We start from the raw sequence: 22,971 nt of genomic DNA on the forward strand, positions 1-22,971 counted from the left end.
ACTGTGGTATTTATTATAAGAATATTATAGTATTACCATTAGAAATGCAAAATTTGATTTAGTATTTTTTTTTTTTTTTTTTTACATATTATTTTAAAGCAGTAAGCCACAAGAAGCCGTGGTTTACAGTAAACTTGTAACAGCTAAGGGGCGTTGTTAAGCAAGATGTTAAGCGAAGTGCCCAAAACCCAGTTTTTTTTTAGCTGTTATAAATTCACTGTAAACCACGGCTTCACTGGGCTTATTGCTTTTATAAAACAGTTGTTCCCTATACGTAGTAAGGTTTGATAAAATAAAGCAAATAAAGTGTAATGATATTGATAAAACATTATTCTTCCACCAAACAATGTAGTTCCTCAGAAACAGTTGTGGTTGCAACGAAGTGGATGCCAAGCAACACACAGAAGTAAACAAAGGTGTATGTTTGTAGAGTAATTTCGAACGCAGCTCAACCAATCAGAATCAAGGCCCGGAACTATCCGTTTTATAAATTACACAAGAAAAGAGAAAGAGAAAAGCAAATGATTTTATTATTATTGTTTATTTGTTTTATTATTATTATTTTAGAGTCAAGTCAAATGGTGATGACATTACAATGTGAACATTAAAACGTTGTGATGCCTAAATGTTTATTTTATTTTATTATTTTAACAGTACCCGATTTTTTTTGTTAAGATTTATTTTTGGTGTTTTTATGCCTTTATTTGGATAGGACAGTGTAGATGGACAGGAAGCGAAGTGAGAGAGAGAAGGGGGTGGGATCGGGAAAGGTCCATGAGCCGGGATTCAAACTCGGGTCGCCCGCAGCGCAATGGCACTATATGTCGACGCGTTAACCACAAGGCTATTGGCGTCGACAACAGTGTCCAGTTTTAATATCTACCTTTTATCAGTTATAAGCTATAACATGAGCAATATTGTTGGCTTATCTGTACTATCTGCATAGACCCAGGCATGTAAAACTGTTAAATGGTGCTTCAAAGAATACCATAATATGACCATAAGTGACACACAGTATGTTGGTATTTTGTCAGATATTTGGATTTATTCTGGTATTTAATTGAACTTTTTATTGTAATTTTGTTTTTACATAATGCAAGTTTGAAGTCTAAATTCATATAGTTGATTTTATCCTTTGTTTTATTCAGTTGTTTAGACAAAATAATAAAGAATTTTAATATAGCAAGTTATTGGTTATCAGCTTTAAAGGGATAGTTAAGGCAAAAATGAAAATTCTGTTGTTAATTAGTCACCCTCATGTTGTTCTAAACCCATAAGACCTTCGTTCATCTTCAGAACACAAATTAAGAGATTTTTGATGAAATCCAAGTGCTTTCTGACCCTGCAGACAGCAACACAACTGACCAAGGCCCAACTGATGTTCAAGGCCCAGAAAGGTAGTAAGGACATGTCATAATACTCTCATGAACACGCATCAAAGACTGACCTAGAAGAGAAGAAATTGTTGAATAAATTTGTTGTTTTTGTTTTATGTGTGCACAAAAAGTATTCTCGCAGCTTCATAAAATTACGGTTGAACCGCTGATGTCAGATGGACTGTTTTAATGATGTCCTTGCTACCTTTTTGGGCCTTGAACATGGTAGCTGTGTTGCTGTCTATGCAGAATTAGAAAGCTCTTGGATTTCATCAAAAACATCTTTGTGTTCCGAAGATGAACAAAGCTCTTACGTGTTAACGAAATGAGGGATAATTAATGACAGAATTTAAATTTTTAGGTGAGCTATCCCTTTAACATTAAAATAATTATCAGCTTATCTATCCAAGCTAGAATATTAATACTGGCACTTCCCTAATTGGCATCATGGAAGTGTGCAAAAATCACAATAACACATGTTTTTGCAAGGACAGGGCTGCTTCTGGCATGCAGGCTGCAAATGCATGTGAATAGCGATCATGTGTGCATCTATAGATCAAGCCTTTCTTCCTGTCTAATTGAAACGCTCCCTCGGCGCACTCTATATGCATGACGTACACGTGCATTTAGCTCTCTCTCCCTCATAAAGGTGATAGTCCTCGTTTAGTGCGTAGATTTATTACCTCTGCTCATCTCATACCTATAGTAATGACCTTTGAAACTACCACCCCTCTCTCGCTCTCGAACCCTCCCTCTCTCCCACTTGTCTCCTTTACCACATGTCTGCAGTCTCAATTCATTTCCCTTCATTTCATTTGGCTGTCTTAATGGACGAGGGGAAGGGGAAATAGAGCCCATTACTGGGCTATGGACTTTCATCATCTCTCTCGTTCTCTGTCTGCCCCCCCCCTTCACCCCCACCTCCTTCTCTCTCTCTCTCTCTCTCATGGCTCTCTAATGGCTAATGCTAATGAACAGAGACATCTTTAACAAAAAGACATTGAAGCAAAAAACAACCTTCTATTTCAGAGAGAAAATTGTGTTTTACGGTTCTCTCTCTCTTTCTGTGTGTGTGTGCACTATATCTGAGAGCTTGTAGACTCGGCTTTGCCAAGTACAATGTATTGACCTCTGGCCTTGAACAAATGCTAATCAATGAGTCCAGCAGTCCAAGTCCAGGAAGTCCATGGGGACGACATTCAAACCCCCCTCCGTTTGTGGTCTAGACAGGGGCCAGATCCTTCAGGAATCATTTTTACCCTAAACGTCCATTGGCTGATTCAAGCCAACCACTTACTCCTTAAAATCTGTCAGGAAGGTTGCCAGTTCCCTTTATTTTTTCCCCTCAATTTGCCTTGCAGTCTGTTTACACACCCTGCTCTTTCTTTTGAAAGGTTGCCAGATCCTCTTACTTTTACTCCCCTGTAATGTGTGGTCTGTTTCCAAGGGCTTTTGGCCTGACGTTTCTCGCAGCACACTTAAGTGTCCCCAGAGGAGTTTTCTCATGGAAAGAGTGCCACTTTCACTCTAATATTCCTCTCCTCACACATAGTTCTGTGTCTGACTGTACCGTTTGGCTGCATACGTGTACTGAGGGAGTTTTCATATCTATATGTGTGCGCGGAGTGGATGTCGGTCAGATTAGGGAGTGTTTTATAAGGGCGGTTTCTTCCCCAGTGGTTTTGGTTTGTTTGTAGCAAGAGAGCAGCCGACCCAGACGATGTATGTTATTGTGTGTGTGTGTGTGTGTGTGTGTGTGTGTGTGTGCGGGAGTATTTTTTTAGTTTTATTTTTTCATGATCCATGATACTTTGAAACCCTAGAAAGATAAGTGATGACTAATAATGTAATGATTTAATACACAGTGGTAAGGCGTGCTCAAAAAAACAGTGCTTTTGAAGATTAAAACAGTTTTTAGTTCTGCTTTACTGTGCACAGTGGACATATATTTATGGGTGATTCTGTTGCAGGGTTATAGTTTGGGATGATAATGTACATTAAATAATGTTGACATCTGCAGTCTGTACCACTGTTACAAAATGTTGGTTTTACTGGCTCTGACATTTAAGTCATTCATTAGTGCAAATATGTGAGACATGGACCAGTGCCACAGGCAACTACGGAAAGTGAAAGGGAAACACTGTGTGTGTGTGTGTGTGTTTGTGTGTAAGCTCCTAAAGTAGGTCCACATGTCTCTCCCAGTTATGCTGAAATAGCAAAAGGTCAAGGTTCCTGAATCGTGGGTCACGAACCTTGACCTTTTGTTATTGCACATTTCCCTCAGTCTGCCAGATCTTGTGTTCTCTCACACACAGCCTCAGTCTCTGTATTCTCATCATTGCCTCAAGATATGCCATTTCTGTCCCCTGTTGTCTTTCAAAAATCTCCAAACGGGAACCAACCAGCATGTTTTGCTATGTGTACATGTACACAAATGTGCATACTTCAACAGATAAACATCCTAAATGTGTTCACACGCACCGTTGCATTAGATTCATGTGAGTGCTAGTAAGGCAAGCACTAAAGCATATATAAGGTTAGACTGTGAAACCACATTGCTTGAAGAGCATGCATGATGAATGATATCTGTGCATTAATCTTTGTCTGCATTGCATGTGTCCATATTTAGAAAGATGAGTAATTTCTGACTGCAGAGATTTCTAATGATATTTCCTTCTACGCAAATGGGTGACTGACATGACAAGCCTTTTATGCAGTGGGTCACACATGAATGCAAAAAAGTATGTTAAAGTTGTCCATAAATGCCTTGTAAAGGCAATTTTGAGAATTGTTTTTAAATGCATTACAAATATTAGAAATGTATTGCTGAAAACATGCTACAAAGACTGTGAACTATGTAGTACTGAAGTGTGGAGTTTTTCAGCATCTTTGTGTTCAGGTGGGCCTGAAATTTTTTGAGCCGCTGAACTTGGGCCCTCCACTAACGGTGTAATAACTAGAGCTATGTCTACATTAATTTGGATGCATTTGAAAGCGGTGTTTTGGTTTTAAAATGCTCTAGCAAATTCCAAAACTTTCTCATCCATGCTGAAAAGTCAGAAAGCATTAAATTTGCTTTACTGTGCATGTGTAAAACCTCACAAAAGCTCACTGAGACAATACGGACGGAACAGACATAATTCATTTTCATACAGTTCTTCTCATTTTATTTATGGAAATATCTCTGATGCGTCTATGCCACGCTCACTCACAATTATAAAACGCTACTTTCCTCATGTTTTGCTGCAGGACAGCAATTGACCCTTTGCAAACAGATTGATTGACAGGTGATCTGACCAATCGTAACGCCGAATCCGCCATTCTGTCCGACAAACTAGGATAGTAGATTAACTTCGGTGGACTTAAACTTGAAATATTGTGTGTACTGACATCTTTCCGTGGTTTAAATAAAATACCTTCTGATGTTCATTCATGTTTATTTTGTGTTTTAAGTAAATAAGAAAAGACGATCGATTTACGTGTCGTTGATCTAATAAGGCAATACAGTGATCTGCCACAACACATTAAAGAGCCACAAAACGGTATTTATTGTTTGTTTGTTTGTTTTTAAAAAACGACAACATTTTAAAGCTGAGAGCTTGTTTCATACTAGAAGTAATCTGCTCTGTCTTTTTTGTCAGCGTGTTGTCAGTTTCCTCTTTGGCCCGCAATGTATTTTTCACTGTGTTAGAACGTGATGTGTAGTGTGAGAGCGGCGTTGTTTGTCCGACATTGCAGCAGTAACTAAGGAGGGCAGGTTTTTGCAAACGGTCAATTGTGAGTGAATTTTGTCATCTTTTTTGGGTCGTTTTTTGTAATATGAAGAGAGTACAAAGTAATATATCTTTAACAACATTGTTAAAGAGAATAGCACATAACAGGCACAAAACTGGTATAAACATAGATATCTGTTGGTACAATATGCGTTACATGACTAAACCTGCGTCGTTGTTTTCAAATACCTTAGTTTTCACAGCAAAAGCAGCGTATTTCCTTTGAAAGTGTTTCCAAAAAGCGCCGTTTTCCTTGACAAATACGCTGTGTCAGTATGGACGAAAGGCCAAAATGCATATGTTAATTTTCATTCCAGCCAGTTTCAACAACACTAAAATTGTGAAGGAAATGAGTAATAAAAGGATTGGGAATATTAAATAGATCTAATCTATAAATAGATAGCATTTGGTTTAGTAATTACTAATGGTGAATTTTTCTGAGTATCTTTTTGAAGTTTGCTTATCTAGTCAGAGGAGATGTCTCTTTCAAAAGGGTATTTGTCACAAAAAAAACCTTCATGGTCAGTTTTTAGTCACATATGACACAATTCATAAACATGCACTTCATGATTATTTTGTCACTGATAGTGTAAAATCTGTGTCGATGCTCGCTAATTTTTTTGGCAATGGCATAAACATACACATTGCATACACCATATTGCTTAATATGTTTAATTGTCATTTTGCTGTATGTAGATACAGTATGTGTGTGAGCATTTTTGTAAAGAGAGGGCACTTTTCATGTTTTGGTATGAAACATGAATTTCTCACTCTGAGTGTGTGCTTGCCAGTGTTTTTGCTGAGCTGTGCGTCACCTTCAAGTCTTGCGTGTATGACTTGCATGAGAACTAGTGTGCCTTCACCCACACTTACTTTCGATGTTAGATTATTTGTGTATATGATTATGTGTGTATCTGTCCCTTATCCACTAAAGTGATTGTCAGATGCTCAGATTTGTGATGTCAGTGCTTGTATGAATATATATATACACTACCGTTCAAAAGTTCGGGGTCAGTAAGACTTGTAATAGTCTTTAAAGAAGTCTCTTATGCTCATCAAGGCTGCATTTATTTGATTAAAAATATAGAAAAAAAAACAGTAATATTGCAAAATGTTTTTACAATATAAAATAAAGTATTTTATTTTAACATACTTTAAAATAGAATTTATTCCTGTGATGAAAAGCTGAATTTTTATCAGCTGTTACTCCAGTCTTAAGTGTCACATGATCCTTCAGAAATCATTCTAATATGTGGATTTATTATTAGAATGATCAATGTTGGATAATATCAACAGTTGTGCTGCCAAATATTTTTTGGAACCTGTGATTTTTTTTTTTTTTTTTTTTTTTTCAGGATTCTTTCATGAATAAGTTTAAAAAGTACAGTGTTTATTCAAAATATAAATATTTTATAACAATGTAAATTATTTATTATTAACTTTTAATAAACTTTTAATTATTAACTTAATACATCCTTGGTGAATAAAAGTATTAATTTCTTAAAAAAAAAAAAAAAAAAAAAAAAAAAAAAAAAAGAAACAATAAAAATGTACTGACCCCAAACTTTTGAACGGTAGTGTATATATATGTGTGTGTATATATATATATATATATATATATATATATATATATATATAGTGAATATATACTGTTAATGTAGTTTAATAAAGATCCAGTGATATCTTTTTACAAACACATTTTTCTTACCTGTGCTGATGTATTTTCTCTTGAAACATGAAATTTGATTAAGATGTAATGACAAGTACACTACCGTCAGTAAGAATTCTTTAAATATAGTAAAACAGTAATTTTGTGATTTTTGTTATTAGTTTAAAATAACAGTTTTCTATTTGTATACATTTAAAAATGTAATTTATTCCTGTGATGCAAGGCTGCATTTTCAGTGGTCATTACTCCAGTCTTCAGTGTCACATGATCCTTCAGAAATCATTATGATATGCTGATTTGATGCTGAAGAAACATTACTTATTATAATCAGTCATTTTTTTGCCTAACATTTTTGTGGAAACTGTGATACATTTTTTTTTTTTTAGGATTCTTTGATGAATAGAAAGAACATAAAACAAAATGATTTGTTGAAACAGAAACCTTTTGTAACACTATAAAAGTCATTACACTTTTTATTAATTTAATAAAAGTATTAATTTATTTTTACTGACCCTAAACTATTAAACACTATTAAATTTTATGTTCATTCTGTCAGATGTCGAAATGTAAGATTGAATAAAAGATATTTGTTTCTTTCTTATAAATAAAATGAAATAAAATAAAATAAATGGTTTAATTACTTATAAATATATAGCCAGTTGGCTTTCATTTTACTTTATTTGTGACCCTGGACCACAAAACCAGTCTTAAGTAGCACGGGTATATTTGTAGCAATAGCCAACAATACATTGTATGGGTCAAAATGATTGATTTTTCTTCTATGCCAAAAATCATTAGGATATTAAGAAAAGATCATGTTTCATAAAGGTATTTTGTAAATTTCATACCATAAATATATCAAAACTTAATTTTTGTTTAGTAATATGCATTGTACAAGTAACAAGGACAACTTTAAAGGTGATTTTCTCAATATTTAGATTTTTATAAACTTTTAGAAAAATGCTAGCTTAAAGGGGTCATCGGATGCCCATTTTCAACAAGTAGATATGGTTCTTTAGATTCTTAATGAAAAGTCTATAATATACTTTGCTTAAAAATTCTCAATGGTAGTGTAAAACAACACCCTTTTTACCTTGTCAAAATGAGCTCTGCAAAAATCTTCCTGTTCTGGTTGAGGTTGCTTTAAATGTTAATGAGCTCTGCTCGCCCCGCCCCTCTCTTCTGTCTGTGGAGTGACGAGCCTGTTTACTTTAGCTACATTTAGCCATGTTTAGCCGCTAAACTTGCTAACTAGCACACTATTAGGAAAGGCGATCGCAAAGATTCATAAAAACACCCTTATATTTACTTCTGCTGTAAGTGAAGCTGGATCACGAATGATTCGCGCGAACACAGACGGATATATGTACATCGTGAGGGGCATTCCCTTCACAAACAAACGTAATCTACTGCATCTTCAGCGGCTCAGATGTCGGGAGTAAATGACGACCACTATGTTCATTATTACATCCAGCAACACAACACCTCAATCGCTCAATCTGAGATATTCTTGTCTAACTTACATCCCTGCTCCGGCATCGAAACAATGGAGGTTACTGGACTGTTACAGATTTAAGGCGAGTCTGAGGTAAGATGCTCATGTCAATTAACTATCGATGGAGCGGCCTCTGTCGGTGTTACGGCATCTGAGAACGGCTCGATTTGAAAAAGGGGATTTTATTTTTACAGATTAATTAAAAACCACTGCATGGATTTTTATCATTATAGGGCAGATTTGTACATACACTGCCAACACACATTAATGTTCAAACAACATGTAAACGTGAACTTTGCATCCGATGACCCCTTTAAAGATTAGCCTTAAAGCTAACAGACATGGACTAAAAGCAAAATATACTTGTTTCTTTGTCATAAATCTAATAACATCAAGTGAAGTTGTGCTTAAAACAGATTTAACCATCTCACGGAAACATTTCACACAAATGTGTAGGTGCTCTTTTCTCTCTTTTTCCATTCTTGGTTTCTTTATTCCTGTCACTCTGTCTTTCACACACATACAGTCCTCTAATCTCTCTTTATCACACGTTCTCACACTTTCTCTGGCATTGAATTAGTTTGAATTAGTGAGTTCATTGCTATGTAAAGGGGACCAGTGGGGTTTAACCTACTTAGTACGCCGTTTAATAATGTATGAGTGAGATTTGAGAGCCGTGTGCAGCACAATAAGGTGTCTTCACTTGCTCTTTTTCGGCTTTGATCTCTCCCTCTCGCTGCCGTCTTTTTCTACTTTTTCTCTCCGTTTCTCGTTCCCGCTTTGAGCGCTATCTCAAGCGGTACCCCCATGATGCTCTGCATGCCTTTGGGGAGATTCATAATCCATTTTCCATATGGGAGGATATTTGAATTAGATTTATTTGTGCGGTATTTCGTATCTGTTGTGTAGTCTAGAGAAATGATGGGTAGAGTCGAGGAGAAAGACGCAAGATACGGTAATACGAATGGACTGGAAAGGTAAGGGTAGATAGCTGGTTGGTGAAGACGCATGACAGGCTCGCAGGCAGACGGACTGATTACAGACGGTTTTTGTGCTCATCACTGGTTCTTCAAACAGTGTTTTTCCTCCTCCACCTCACAGTTCGTGCTCTCGCATTTCCAGGTTATGCCCAGATAGATAGTGTTAATGAGGGTTTCTGACAGACGGTCTGTGTGAAGATCCTGCTCCGCGCTCCTGAGGGAACTCTACAGTTAACAAGCTCACTGGGGAAGACCTTGGCAGCATTTTCCCACGCTGTCAAGCTGGGTTCAGTGCTCAAGAACAGGCCCTGAGTGTTAAAACTGCAGTCTTTGCCTGGTTCTTTCTCTAATTTCTCAGTTTATTTACACTTGGTTTGATGATGTCAAGCTGGATGTGTTGTGATCCAGATTTCTGTCAGCAAAACTGTAAGAATGAAAAAACATTCCTATGGTTATTAAGAGCAAAGTTCAGTAGTCATTGTGTCTAATCTGAGTGTGGTCTGTTGTGCATGATACTGTATAATATAGGTCGAATGTTTGTCAATGGCCAGTACTGATAACGATATCTAGAAATTAGAGTGGCCGGTGAGTAGATTTTTACCTTTCTGAGATAAAACAAAGCTGAGGTGGTACTAATTCAAATTCAAATTTATGAATAATGGCCATTAGAATTGGTCCTTTCCTAAGCTTCACCCTCTTTAGAGAACAACCCATAGAAATGTAGGTTTCCATACAATGTGAGTGTGATTTTATTTTTTTATTTATTTATTTTTTTTCTTCAATAAAGTAAATGGTTCTCATAGTCAACTGAAAAGTGAATTCCCTCATGAAAAAGTAGTTTCAAGTGACAGCATTAGTGAAGTCAACACAACTGTGCCTAATGTTCCTACAACACATTCTCTGTGGAATTGGGAACTCTTTAGTTACTATTGACACTAAAATGACATTATCGGTATGTTAATGATGTTAATTTCATAGGATTAATTTCCGTACTGTAGGAGCAGTTGTACACTATTGTCCAAAATATGGTTGTCAAAAGGTACCGGGTTCGGTATTTCGGTACTGAAATTTTAAAAACGTCCATTTCCCGCTCACATTTGAGCGCTGTTGAGCCGATTTTTAAAAATCGCTGATTTGTTTAAAAATCATCTCAACAGTACTCAAATGTGGGCGGGAAATGGACGTTTTTAAAATTATAGTACCGAAAGTACCAAACCCGGGACCTTTTGACAACCCTAGTCCAAAAGTTTGGGGTCAGTAAGATTGTTTTTTTTTTTTTTTGCATTTAATTGATCAAAAGTTCCAGTAAATACGTTTGTTATTTCATTTATTATATGTTATTAAAATATTATTTTTTAACATTCTATTCATCAAAGAATCCTGAAAAAAATGTATCACAGTTTCTTCAAAAATCATAAATGTGCATAAATAATAAACAAGCATAAATAATAATCATAAATGTGTATTGAACATCAAACCATCATATTAGAATGATATATTACAATAATTCTGTGATCCTGAAGGATCATGTGACATTGAAGACTGGAGTAATGGCTGCTTTTAAAATTATATTTTAAAATATAATGATATTTAATATTCAAATAGAAAAGTTATTACAAATTGTAATGATTTCACAATATTACTGTTTTTACTGTATTTTTGATCAAATAAATGTAGTGTAGATGTTCTTTCTGATGTTGTATATGTTCATTTAGGAAGGAAGACTGACATAATTTAATCCATGGATTTATTTAAGGGGAAATTAAAAAATGAAAATTCTGTCATTGATTACTCACTCTTAAGTATTTTGTTCATCTTAGGAAGACACAAATTCATCTTTGAAATCTGAGATCTTTCTGACCCTGCATAGACAGCAATGCAACTGACATGTTCAAGTAGGGCTGGGCGATATGCCAAAAAATGTATTTTATTTTATTTATTTTTTTTTTTTTAACTAGTCAACTTGAAAATGTAACTACAACATAATCCACTAACTTTTTTTTTAATCAACCCTCTAGTTCAGGGGTGCCCAAACTCTGTCCTGGAGGGCCGATGTCCTGCAGAGTTGAGATCCAACTTGCCTCAACACACCTGCTGGGAAAGAGTTCCTAGTAAGAGCTTGATTACCTGGTTCAGGTGTGTCTAATTGGGGTTGGAGCTAAACTCTGCGGGACACTGGCCCTCCAGGACTGAGTTTGGACACCCTGCTCTAGTTAAAGAACATTCTATTCCAAGTGCACCACACATGACGTTGTCGAAATTATATAAATGTTAAACAAATCACTTGTTAAATATCTTTGCAGAAAAGATGCATGAACTACAACTACATCTTGTACAAACCTATTGTATACATATTATAGGTTAAGAACAAATATGAGAAAAAAACTCAGCAGTTGATTATTATTATTAACTAGTAACAGCAGCTTTCAGCCTGTCACCATGATGCAAACATGAAAGATCAGACATATAATAGTAGTTCTTCACAGGTTTCTCATTTAATTGTGCTGCTTTTCCATAGTTTTTTCTATAAAAACATGGACACATTTGACTGTTGCACTCATGTCTCTTGCATGAAACGGCATCATAAAAACGTGACTCTTATAGAGTAAAATAAAGGTCATGAGCGTGTGCATGTTTTTCCTATTCCACTGCCCACGTTGTATCTTTATCAACACAAAATCGCATTCTGTGTGAACGGCGCCTAGCGATATGAACATATCACATGTGAGTGGTTAATCACATGCCCAAAGTGGTTGAATCGTTCTTTTCTCTTTACTGTTATCATTGGCATATTGTCAAAGTGTCTAATTCCAACATTTGGTAATATTTCTATTCAAAATCGCAATTTCTCGATGTCTCGATTTCTAAAAAATAAAACCGTGGCAAAGCTGGCAAAGAAAATAAATCACATTAATCGATAAAATAGGAAAAATCACCCAGCCGTATATTCAAGGCCCAGAAATGTTAATAAGGAGATTGTTAAATTAGTCATCAGTGGTTCAACTGACAAGAATACTTTTTGCGCGCAAAGAAAACAAAAATAACGGCTTTATTCAACAATTTTTTTTCTTCCCTGTCAGTCTTCAACACGCATTCAGGAGAGCACCAAGACAGTGTGGATGCATCATGGCACGAACAAGAAGAAATTGTTGACTAAAGTCGTTATTTTTCTTTTCTTTGCAGTTGAAAAGTATTCTTGTAGCTTTATGACACTACAGTTGAACCACTGTTGTCACATGGACTATTTTAACAATGTCATAACTACCTTTGTGGGCCTTGAACGTGTCAGTTGTGTTGCTGTCTATGCAGGGTCAGAAATCTCTCGGATTTCATCAAAAATATCTTCATTTGTGTTCTGAAAATGAACAAAGGTCTTACGGGTTTGGAATGACATGAGGATGAGTAATTAATGACAGAGTTTTCATTTTTGGGTGAACTGTTCGGGAATGCATGTATGATATAATGACAGCAATGTGAAATTAAATTAAAAAGTAGACGATGCATTAAAATACTGGTAAAGAGAAAAAGTGCATTATTTCCTGTCAAACACATCTGGCAACTAAATAATGTCCTTTCCTCTGTTCATTTCCACTGTTTTCTGTCTTTCCTAGGTCACCGTGTTGGACTGACTCGCTTTGACAGGTTTGACCCAAGAGCAGTTTGTCAGCTCCAGAGCACTGCTTCTCATTTCCTCTTGCGTCACATCGCCCTAGTGCGTCCTCCTGAAACCTGGCGGGTTGGAGTGAGATCAGGCCCTTGTGAAGAGTTACGGCCCCGTCAAGCAGTGCTGGAATATACTGCCTCAACACATTTTATTCCAGGAGAACTTTGGGATTGTATCCAGAGAGTTACGTAACACCAAAACAAAGAGCGGTACACCTGTGAGCGGTACGCTGTGATCGGATGGCGTCATAACCACTCACACGCACCCTGGATCACCAATCATTAACCTGCTTCTGTCTTACAGCCACAATAGCAAGCGCCCACACGGACAATCGCAGACAAAGCTCTCCTAGTTGGATTACCAAAAGTAGCTCATGATGGGAAAGTAGACATCTTGCATCACGGATAGCCTGCACAGAGGTTTGGGACTCAGTGCTGTATCTGAGCGTGCCATGTCTGGAAACGGCAACCCCTGCCCCAGCCCTGGAGGTCTGGGCACCCCTTTAGCGGGCTTCCCTATGCCGCACTATCCTTACTTCTTTTCTCATATGCTAGGAGGACTCTCCCCTCCGGCGCTTCCAGGACTTCCTGTCAGTGGATACAGCACTCCGTCTCCTGCAAGTGAGTACCCTTCTTTACTGGTGTGAAACTTCTGCGTCTTGCATGCAGGTGTCGATGCAAAAGTGTTGCTTCTGTTGTATGCTACTGCAGAAAGTACAAGAAGTACGTACTAAATAAACACCTGTTACCGGAGGCTAATCGTGCAAGACGGCACAGGACAGTTAAACCATAAAGAAACAGTTCATCCAAAAATGAAAATGATGTCATTTTTCTTAATATAGCTTGTTTTCTCCATACTAGAGTTAATAGAATCAAGGCCAATTTCAGTTTAGAGTCAATGAGTCAAAAATCTTTTTGAAAGACGTCTTTAATGCTCACCGAGGCTGCGTATGTTTGATGTTTTCTATTGTAATATATTTTGATATGGTGAAGCTGAATTTTCAGCGGTCATTACTCCAGTCTTCTGTGTGGAAGCCCGTTTTCGCTACTGGATTCAAAATAAAAAAGAAATGCCTGATACAAACTCGCAATTCTGATTTTTATCTCAGAATCGCATGATACAAACTCGCAATTCTGACTTTTTTTCTCGCAGTTTGCGAGTTTATATCTCACAAGTCTGACTTTTTTCTCAGAACTGCGTAATACAACTTAGAGATGCTGACTTTTTTTTAGAATCGCAAGATACAAAATCTCAATTCTGACTGTTTTTCCCACAATTTGCTAGTTTACATCTCACAATTCTGACTTTTTTTTCCAGAATTGCATGATACAAACTCACAATTCTTACTCTTTTTCTCTCAATTGTGAGTTTACATCTTTTTTCTCACAATTCTGACTTTTTTTGTATAATTGCAAGATACAAACTCGCAATTCTGACTTTTTTCTTGCAATTTGTGAGTTTACATCTCAGAATTCTGACTTTTTTTCTCAAAATTGCATGATACAAACCTGCGATCCTGACTTTTTTCTCAGAATCACATGGTACAAATTTGCAGTTCTTACTTTTCTCTCAATTGTGAGTTTGCACCCTGCAATTCTGACTTTTTTCTCGTAATTGCGAGTTTACATCTCACAATTCAGACTTTTTTTCTCAGAATTGCCTGATACAAACTCACAATTCTGACTTTTTCTTCAGAATTGCGTCATACAAACCTGCGATTCTTACTTTTTTCACATATTGAGTTTACATCTTGCAATTTTGACTTTTACTCAGAGTTGCATGATGCAAACTCACAATTCAGTTTTTTTTCTCAGAATTGCGGGATTAAAAATTGTGAGTTTGTATCATGCAATTCTGAGAAAAAAGTAAAAATTGCTCATTTGTATCATGCAATTCTGTGAAAAAAAAAAAGTAAAAATTGCAAGATGTAAACTCGCAATTGCAAAAAAAAAGTCAGAATTGCGAGTTTACACCTTGATTTTTCCTCAAAATTGTGAGTTATAAAGCCGTAATTGTGAGATATAAACCTATAGACTTAGACTAGAATTGAGAGTTCTGTTCTGACATTATAACTCGCAAATGCACAATTCTAAGATCACGCAATCCTAAGAAAAAAGTAAAAATCGTGAGTTTGTATCATGCAATTCTGAGAAAAAAGTCAAAATTGCTAAATTGTATCATGCAATTCTGTGAAAAAAAAAAAGTAAAAATTGCAAGATGTAAACTCGCAATTGCAAAAAAAAGTCAGAATTGCGAGTTTACACCTTGCAATTTTGACTTTTTTCTCAGAATTGCATGATACAAACTTACGATTTTTACTTTTTTCTTAGGATTGCGTGATCTTAGAATTGTGCATTTGCGAGTTATAATGTCAGAACAGAACTCTCAATTCTAGTCTAAGTCTATAGGTTTATATCTCACAATTACGGCTTTATAACTCACAATTTTGAGGAAAAATTTCAGAATTGTGAGATAAAAAGTCACGATTACCTGTTTAAATTGTTTTTTTTTTATTCAGTGGTGGAAACGTGCTTCCATATTTCAGTGTCACATGATCCCTCAGAAATCATTTTAACATGCTGATTTGCTGCCCAAGAAACATTTCTTACTATTATCAATGTTGAAAACAGTTGTGATGCTTAATGTTTTTGTAGAAACCATGATATTTTTTTCAGGATTCTGCGATGAATAGAGGATTACACAGCTATCAAATGAAATATTCTGTGTAATGACAATTTTATTTTTGGGTGAACTGTCCCTTTAAGATTGAGCTTTACCTAAAACCTGAGGATTAGTAGTAGCTGTGATTGGTGTTTTTTATATGTGTTTGCTACCGTTTAATTAAGTGATGTAAATCTGTTCTTGCAAATATGGTGACTGCTATTTCTGTGTGTACTTTACAAATCACCCGCTGACCATATTATGCTTTAAGAGACCCTTGATTAAAGACTGTTAAAGCCCATATTTAATTTTTGAACAACCGCTGTGGGACCTTTTTAAAAACCCGCCGTTGGAGAGAGTCTAGCTTTATAACTTTGGAATTTGTCTCTTCATATGTTTTGAAGGTCTATTTTAGCATCGCTTGCGTGTGCATAAATGTATGAAATACACTTTAAATCAATATGTTAAAGTGACTGACTATTTAAATTCTTTCTGAAGTTTTGGTTCGTTGATGCTTGTGATCTGACAGATGTTTTTATGCTCAATTTTACGCTCTTCTCCGCTAACACACTTTGAATTTGATTATAGTCCGTACACATGATCCTGCTGTTTCATAAGGTCTTGATGTGTCAGATCTCATTGGTTTATTCAGGTTATCTCTGCTATCTGTTGTTTGGCCTGTTCTGCACTTTGAGGTGCAAAAACCACCGGAATGTTCCTGGGCAAAACCGAGATGCCGTGGCTGCCCACAGTGCCTGGGGATAGGAACGTCCTCATGTGAACTAGACCTGCGTGTGTTTGCTTGGGTCTGTTTGCGCATGAATATTTGCATGCGAGTACTTGATGATTACTGAATGAAACCTGAGAAAGCATGGTTTCTTTATAGCTTCTAGGCAATAGTAAGCTAGGTGGTATATCCCAAAAATTGGCTTCATATTTTTCATAGTCTTAGACTAGACAATATTTGAGATGCATTTTGAGATGCAAGCTTAAGTAAGCCATTCACAGGTCGTTCCCACAGGAAAAAAAAGGAAACATTGTGGGTTTGTGACGCTTTCAACACATCAGTTGGTTACGTATCCCAACCAGCCCAAAAGTAACACTGGCTCAACCAATAATGTGAATTTGTGACGGGACTATCTGTTTAAACTAGACAGGACATGCCAAAACTTGACTGAGAACAGCAAATTAGAGTAATGACACAAAACAGCAAATTAAAAATGACAGTTTGAACTGATTGACGGAAACTCTTACTCTATTTTTTCCACTACTGGAAACTGCCGTTTTGAGTACTGACGCAAATCACTGAATTAAACTTTTTAACTGGTTAATTTTAAAGGGGACATCGACTGCAAAATTCACTTTTATAAATGCATATAAATGTGTCCTAGCAGTGTGTGGACACAACCCACCATACAGTGATTAAAAATCCATTCACTCCTTTTAATTCTCAAAAAACCTAAACAGTCTCAATCATCAAGCCGTTTTGACAGACTGCCCCGTATTAGCATATTTCCGTCCTCAGCCAGTTGTACGTTGTCCGCCATTTTCGTTGTGCTCGAACAGCTGCAGCGATAACAATGTAAGTAAAGCAGGTGTTTTGTAGCTGGATGTAAAAGTGAACATAATAGATGGTAACGCGCCACTAAATACACAAAAAAAAGAAAGGGGTGGAGTACGGTGGCCGAGAAGTGCAAAACAAATCACAGTTCTGAAAACAAAATAAGAAATTACAAACGCAAACGCAAATCTAAAAAACAAAATAACAATGCAGGAAAAAAAACAACAGCAATTCCGAAAACACAATGACAAATTCGAAAACAAAATAAGTCAGAAAACACAACGACAAATCAGACAAACCGGAAAAAGGTAGCAGTATTCTTTTCTTAAACCAATGGCGTGGTCTCAAACTATACCTACCTTTTCCGGTTTCTCTGATTTGACGTTGTGTTTTCCGACTTGTTATTTTGTTTTTGGATTTGTCATTGTGTTTTCTGATTTGTTATAAAGTTTTCGGAATTGCTGGTGAGTTGTTATTTTGTTTTTTAGATTTGCGTTCACATCTGTAACTTATTTTGTTTTCAGAATTGTGATTTGTTTTGCACTTCTCGGCCACCGTAGTGGAATGAGCAGTAGCTAATTATCATTTAAAGAGACATGCACCAAAATGGGGCGCTGTAAACAGAGCTGTTTTTGACAAGTTAAAAAAGGTGTTGTTTTACACAACCATTGAGGAATTTTAATCAAAGTATGTTGCAGACATTTCATGAGGACCCTTAAGAATCATACCAACCTGTGGAAAATGGGCATCCGATGTAGCCACATAAAAAGTGCACTTAAATTATCACAACATTTACTATACCGCTTATGTTAATTTATGCGAAATCATCAGAATTATAACATAAATATTAATATGTTGCATAGCAAGTCCATAATGAGTAAATTATACAGTAGGACGATTTCTAGTCCTGTCTTCAGTCGTAGCTTTCCAATCAACCCTGCCGAGAGGAAGAGTTGTCGTGTTGTTCGGTGATCTGTGGAGACATTCCCGTCCACTTTGCTCACTTGAAATGACAGTACATAATGTTTTGACTCGGTGGGTGGGAGCGCGTCTTGAGTCAGCTACTGATGCAGTGGCTGCCGCCAACCGCCGTCGGCAGGGAGGCTTTGGCAGTCAGTCAGCGGCAGCTCCCTCCTGGGCCCGGAGCTACTAATGTGCCTCTCTACATAGTGCTATATGACAAACAACCCTCTGACGCTCTCGGGGGCTAATTATTACACACCCCCTGCTGACTTGCGGAAAGACTCCGCACGCTGTCAGGCGAGAAAAGGCGCACAGCAAAAAATTTGGCGCCCCATGTGAGAAAAGGGGGTTGGGGGGAGTTGTGGGAATGTTATTATTTTGCTTCCAGAGGATGATGCAAAAGTTTGCATGGGATTACCTCTGGTAAACCTATTAGTCAGGGAGACTGTATCGCCGTGAAACCCAAATAAGTTTGCTGGTTTGGCTTTGGGCGTTGGATTTGCATGAGGTCCAAATGAGAGAACGCCGATCGATGGTGTGCGAAGCATTTATTTATCATCTTCCGCAGGAGGTGGGATATGGAATATGGATGGATACGGAGGTGCCTGTTATTGTTGAGCTCTCCTAACTTGACTTAAACAGCCGCTAGAAGGAATCCCCAGGGTGCTTCTTGTCACTTGCTGTGCTGTAATGATGTGTCAACTGCCAGGCACAGAATTCAAGCAGCTGGAAGGTACGGTGATTAGATTTGGGCTCGCTGGAGTTATGCAGAACTAGCAGACTTCCACCTCCGATTTGAGCTTCTTAGTTGGCATGTGAGTGTTTCAGTGCGGTTTCTAGAAAGGAAGTTGAAAGGTGGACGTCTAAAGTCTGAAAGTAATTCGAAGTGTGATCCTCATGTATGTACAAAGTTTATTAGTCTCGACACTGCAGTTACAAATTACTCCACTCTCACCAGAGGCTTTGTACATTAAAAAAGCAAGTGACCAGATTTCACAAAGTGTGAGTGAGGTATGACATGAATGACTCAGCTCTTTTTGAACACTTCTGATGTCTGCTAGGTTCAGTTAGTGTGTAGGCCGCTAGAAAATGTAATATATTTTGCAATTCAGCGTACTGCACTGCAAAAACTGTGCTTCCAAAATGCATAACCTTTCCAGAAGTGTCCTGCAGTGTGAAGAAACTCTTGAATAAAGTTGTTATTTTTGTTTTCTTTGTGCACAAAAAGTATTCCCATAGCTTCATGACATTGTGATTGAACCACTGATGTCACATGGACTGTTTTATCGATGTCCTTACTACCTTTCTGGGCCTTGACCGTGTCAGTTGCGTTGCTGTCTATGCAGGGTCAGAAAGCTCTCGGATTTCAGCAAAAATATCTTAATTTGTGACTCTGGAGCACAAAACCAGTCTTAAGTATCACAACAACAGCCAAAAATACATTGTATGGGTCAAAATTATTATTAGTTTTTCTTTTATGCCAAAAATCATTAGGATATTAAGTAAAGTTAATGTTCCATGAAGATACAGTTGCATGCGAAGGTTTGGGAACCCCTTGCAGAATCTGTGAAAATGTGAATAATCTTAACAAAATAAGAGAGCTTATTAAGAGCTGAGGGGTGAAAACTTTTGGATAGGATGAAGATGTCCCATTTTTTTCTTATTTTGTTGAAATATCTTTTTTTTTTCCCATTTAGTACTGCCCTTCGGAAGCAACAGAAGATACTTTCATGTTTCCCAGAAGACAAATTAAGTACAATTTACCTTGATCTTCAAATTCCAAAAGTTTTCACCCTCTGGCTCTTAATGCATCTTGTTTCCTTCTTGAGCAGAGCATCAGTGAGCATTTGAACTTCTTTTAATCATTGTGTTTGAGTCCCTCAATTGTCCTCAGCATCAAAAGATGGATCTCAAAGTCATACAGTTACTGCTGGAAAGGGTTCAAATGTGCAAAAGATGCTGGAAAATTAAAGAATCTGCAGGATATGGATTTTTTTTTCTGTAGAACAGTGCTCAGTTTAACTGTTCAGAACAAACAAGGGACTTGTGAACGACCATCACAAAACAAAAAAAAGATCCAAAGATCATCCAGGTTCCCAAACTTTTGAAGGGGGGTATTTTAATAATTTCAGCCTTTTTTTGTCTTGTGGACTATGTGTAAACATCTTTTATGTAAAATATCTTACTCAGAACAGTACTATATAAAAATAACATGCATTTTGTATGATCTCTCTTATTTTGTAAAAATTAATCACATTTTCACATTTTTATCTGCAAGGAGATACTGCACACCGCTGTATTTTGTACATTTCTTACTGTAAATATATCAAAACTTAATTTTTGATTAGTAATATGCAGTGTTGGGGAAAGTTACTTTTAAAAGTAATACATTACAATATTGCATTACTCCTTAAAAAAAGTAACTAATTACATTACTTAGTTACTTTTTTTGGAAAGTAATGCGAAGGCCAGCAGCACAGTGGTTAATGAAATGGGATTAAACACATAAAGGATATTTTTATAATTTAACATATTTAATTGCAGGTTTGCGTCATATTCTAAGTTGCATTTCACTGTTTTTATTCATTTTGAGGAATACGTGAGATGAATTAATGCATGTTCACATTTAGTCTAGAGCTAAAATAACATCTTACTCCTGATTTCTCTCAACATGGGGACAGGAGAGCTTTCAATCAATAAATGGTGGAAAAAAAGTAACTGGTGTTACTTATTTGAAAAACTAACCTTTCAAAAGATATTTTCTTGTAAATTAAAAAGTAATGCGTTACTTTACTAGTTACTTGAAAAAAGTAATCTGATTACGTAGCTCACGGTACTTGTAATGCATGGTTAAGAACTTCATTTGGACAACTTTAAAAGTGATTTTCACAATAATTTAATTTTTTTTGCACCCTCAGATTGTCAAATAGTTGTAGCTTGGACAAATATTGTCCTATTTAAAAAAATTGACCCTTATAACTGGTTTTGTGGTCCAGGGTGACATTTGTGTTCTGAAAATAAAAAGTAATTAATAACAGAATTTTCATTTTTGGGTGATCTGTCCCTTTAAGATGCTGATACATGTTGATGTCAATAAATTAAACTTGATGTTTAGATATGTCACACAGTGCGCTCAGCTTCTCAGTCTCCAGCCGTGGTAGCGAGGCGAGTGCAGGCTAATGAAGTGTTAACCTGATCAGACCTGCCAGGCATTGTGGTCTGCTGCATCCTCCCGACATCTTTTCACAAATCTGGGCTGCTGTTTTTTAGTATCGCCCTAATCCTTGATAGCTCCATTTCCTCAGATTCAAACTTCAGTTCTGCCACCAGCCCCCAAGCGCCACTTGAGTTAAATATAGAACGCAGTTTAATGCCACAAAGTGGTTAGCATCAGCTACCAACAACCCCTGTCTGCTTCCCTCCAGGGTCCCTGCAGAAAGAGAAAGCGCAGAAATATTCAAAGCACGCTGGCAACTGCGCTCCGTTCTGTAGGGAAATGAAGACGACTCTCCTTGGTTCAGTTTATTCATTTTTGATGTGTTGTTGCTACTGTGTCTCATTGGCTTTTCTTAAGCAACAGCAGCAATAGGGTGAGTTAACTAATGCAACACGAGTGTCTTTTTATGCTACTTCATTCCCCTCAATGTTTAGGTGACCTTTAGCCTTCTAGTGTGGCTGTGCTGTGTTGAATTATTATTGTTTAAGATGCATGACTATAGGAACATAAAATGTTGAGTCTCTCTCAGCATTGAATGCACTTAGTTTATATCTCTAATCACTAAAAGCTTACAGCACTGTTAGCACTTTACATGATTTCCCTAAGTAGGACATCCTGGATCAATGCCTTTGTTGCTCCTGGAAGAGAATACTTTTTGGCCAATACTAGATGTTTATGTAAGTTTTATCAGTTATAATAGTGATAGATCATAGCAAAGATCTTCTAAAGAGCGCTGTCTCTTTAAAAGCACATGTTAGTTATATGAGTAGCTATGATCATAAATGATACCAGAGCTGTGTGTGCGAGAGTTCATTTCTTAGTTTGATGAGTTCATTGGGTTTGTCTTTTAAAAAAAAAAAAAAAAAGTACAGCGACCTTTAATAATGTTAAGCTGAAATAGACAGGAAACCTTGTTTCAGACCACTCGCACAAACTCCTTTGTATTAACAAATCATTCTGATTCATTGGTTTTATTTCGCTACGCTCTATTTTTCAACTCGAGTTTTTCAAGGACTATCTTCTAATGAGTGCTGCGTACATTTTTCTATTGCAGATTTCAAACTGAATATTATATAGTCTCACGTAGCCAGACCTTCCAACTGATGGCAGAAGGTCTGGGAACCTTGGCTGGTTTGAATGGCCAAGGACTGCCCAAGAGGCCATATGACTGACAGGTAAATCAGCCAGTCACGCTTCGATTTGTACGGTGTCATGTTTAGGGGTGTGGAAATGACCTCACAATAACATACTGTGTGTAAAACTCTTGGATGTATTTTAATACTGTGTTTTTAACTGAATGCCCACAGCAGTGTCTTTTTGTTTAGTGATAGTTGTTCATGACTCCCTTGTTTGTCCTGAACAATTAAACTGCCAGCTGTTCTTTAAAAAAATCCTTCAGGTTTGGTTTTTCAGCATTTTTTTGTATTTAAAGCCTTTCCAACAATCACTGCATGATTTTGAGATCCATCTTTTTACACTGAGGACAACTGAGGGACTCATATGCAACTGTTACAGAAGGTTAAAATGCTCACTGATGCTCCAGCAGGAAAAACAGTGCATTATGAGGGGGTGAAAACTTTTGAACAGAATGAAGATGAGTACATTTTTCTTA

The 22,971-nt window shown here is 36.8% G+C and overlaps 1 protein-coding gene across 3 annotated transcripts in view; it reads left to right on the forward strand.

The window, feature by feature from the left end:
• Positions 1-22,971, forward strand: part of rarab (retinoic acid receptor, alpha b) — a 155,054-nt gene that overhangs the window by 55,430 nt on the left and 76,653 nt on the right. For all 3 annotated transcript variants that reach the window (XM_051103192.1, XM_051103197.1, XM_051103202.1), the window contains exon 3: positions 12,905-13,577. In XM_051103192.1, coding sequence (XP_050959149.1) covers positions 13,409-13,577 — 169 coding nt within the window. In that variant the 5' untranslated portion in view covers positions 12,905-13,408. The remainder of the gene's footprint in view (positions 1-12,904; positions 13,578-22,971) is intronic.

Source organism: Labeo rohita, chromosome 3, assembly GCF_022985175.1.
Source record: "Labeo rohita strain BAU-BD-2019 chromosome 3, IGBB_LRoh.1.0, whole genome shotgun sequence".
NCBI lineage: Eukaryota > Metazoa > Chordata > Actinopteri > Cypriniformes > Cyprinidae > Labeo > Labeo rohita.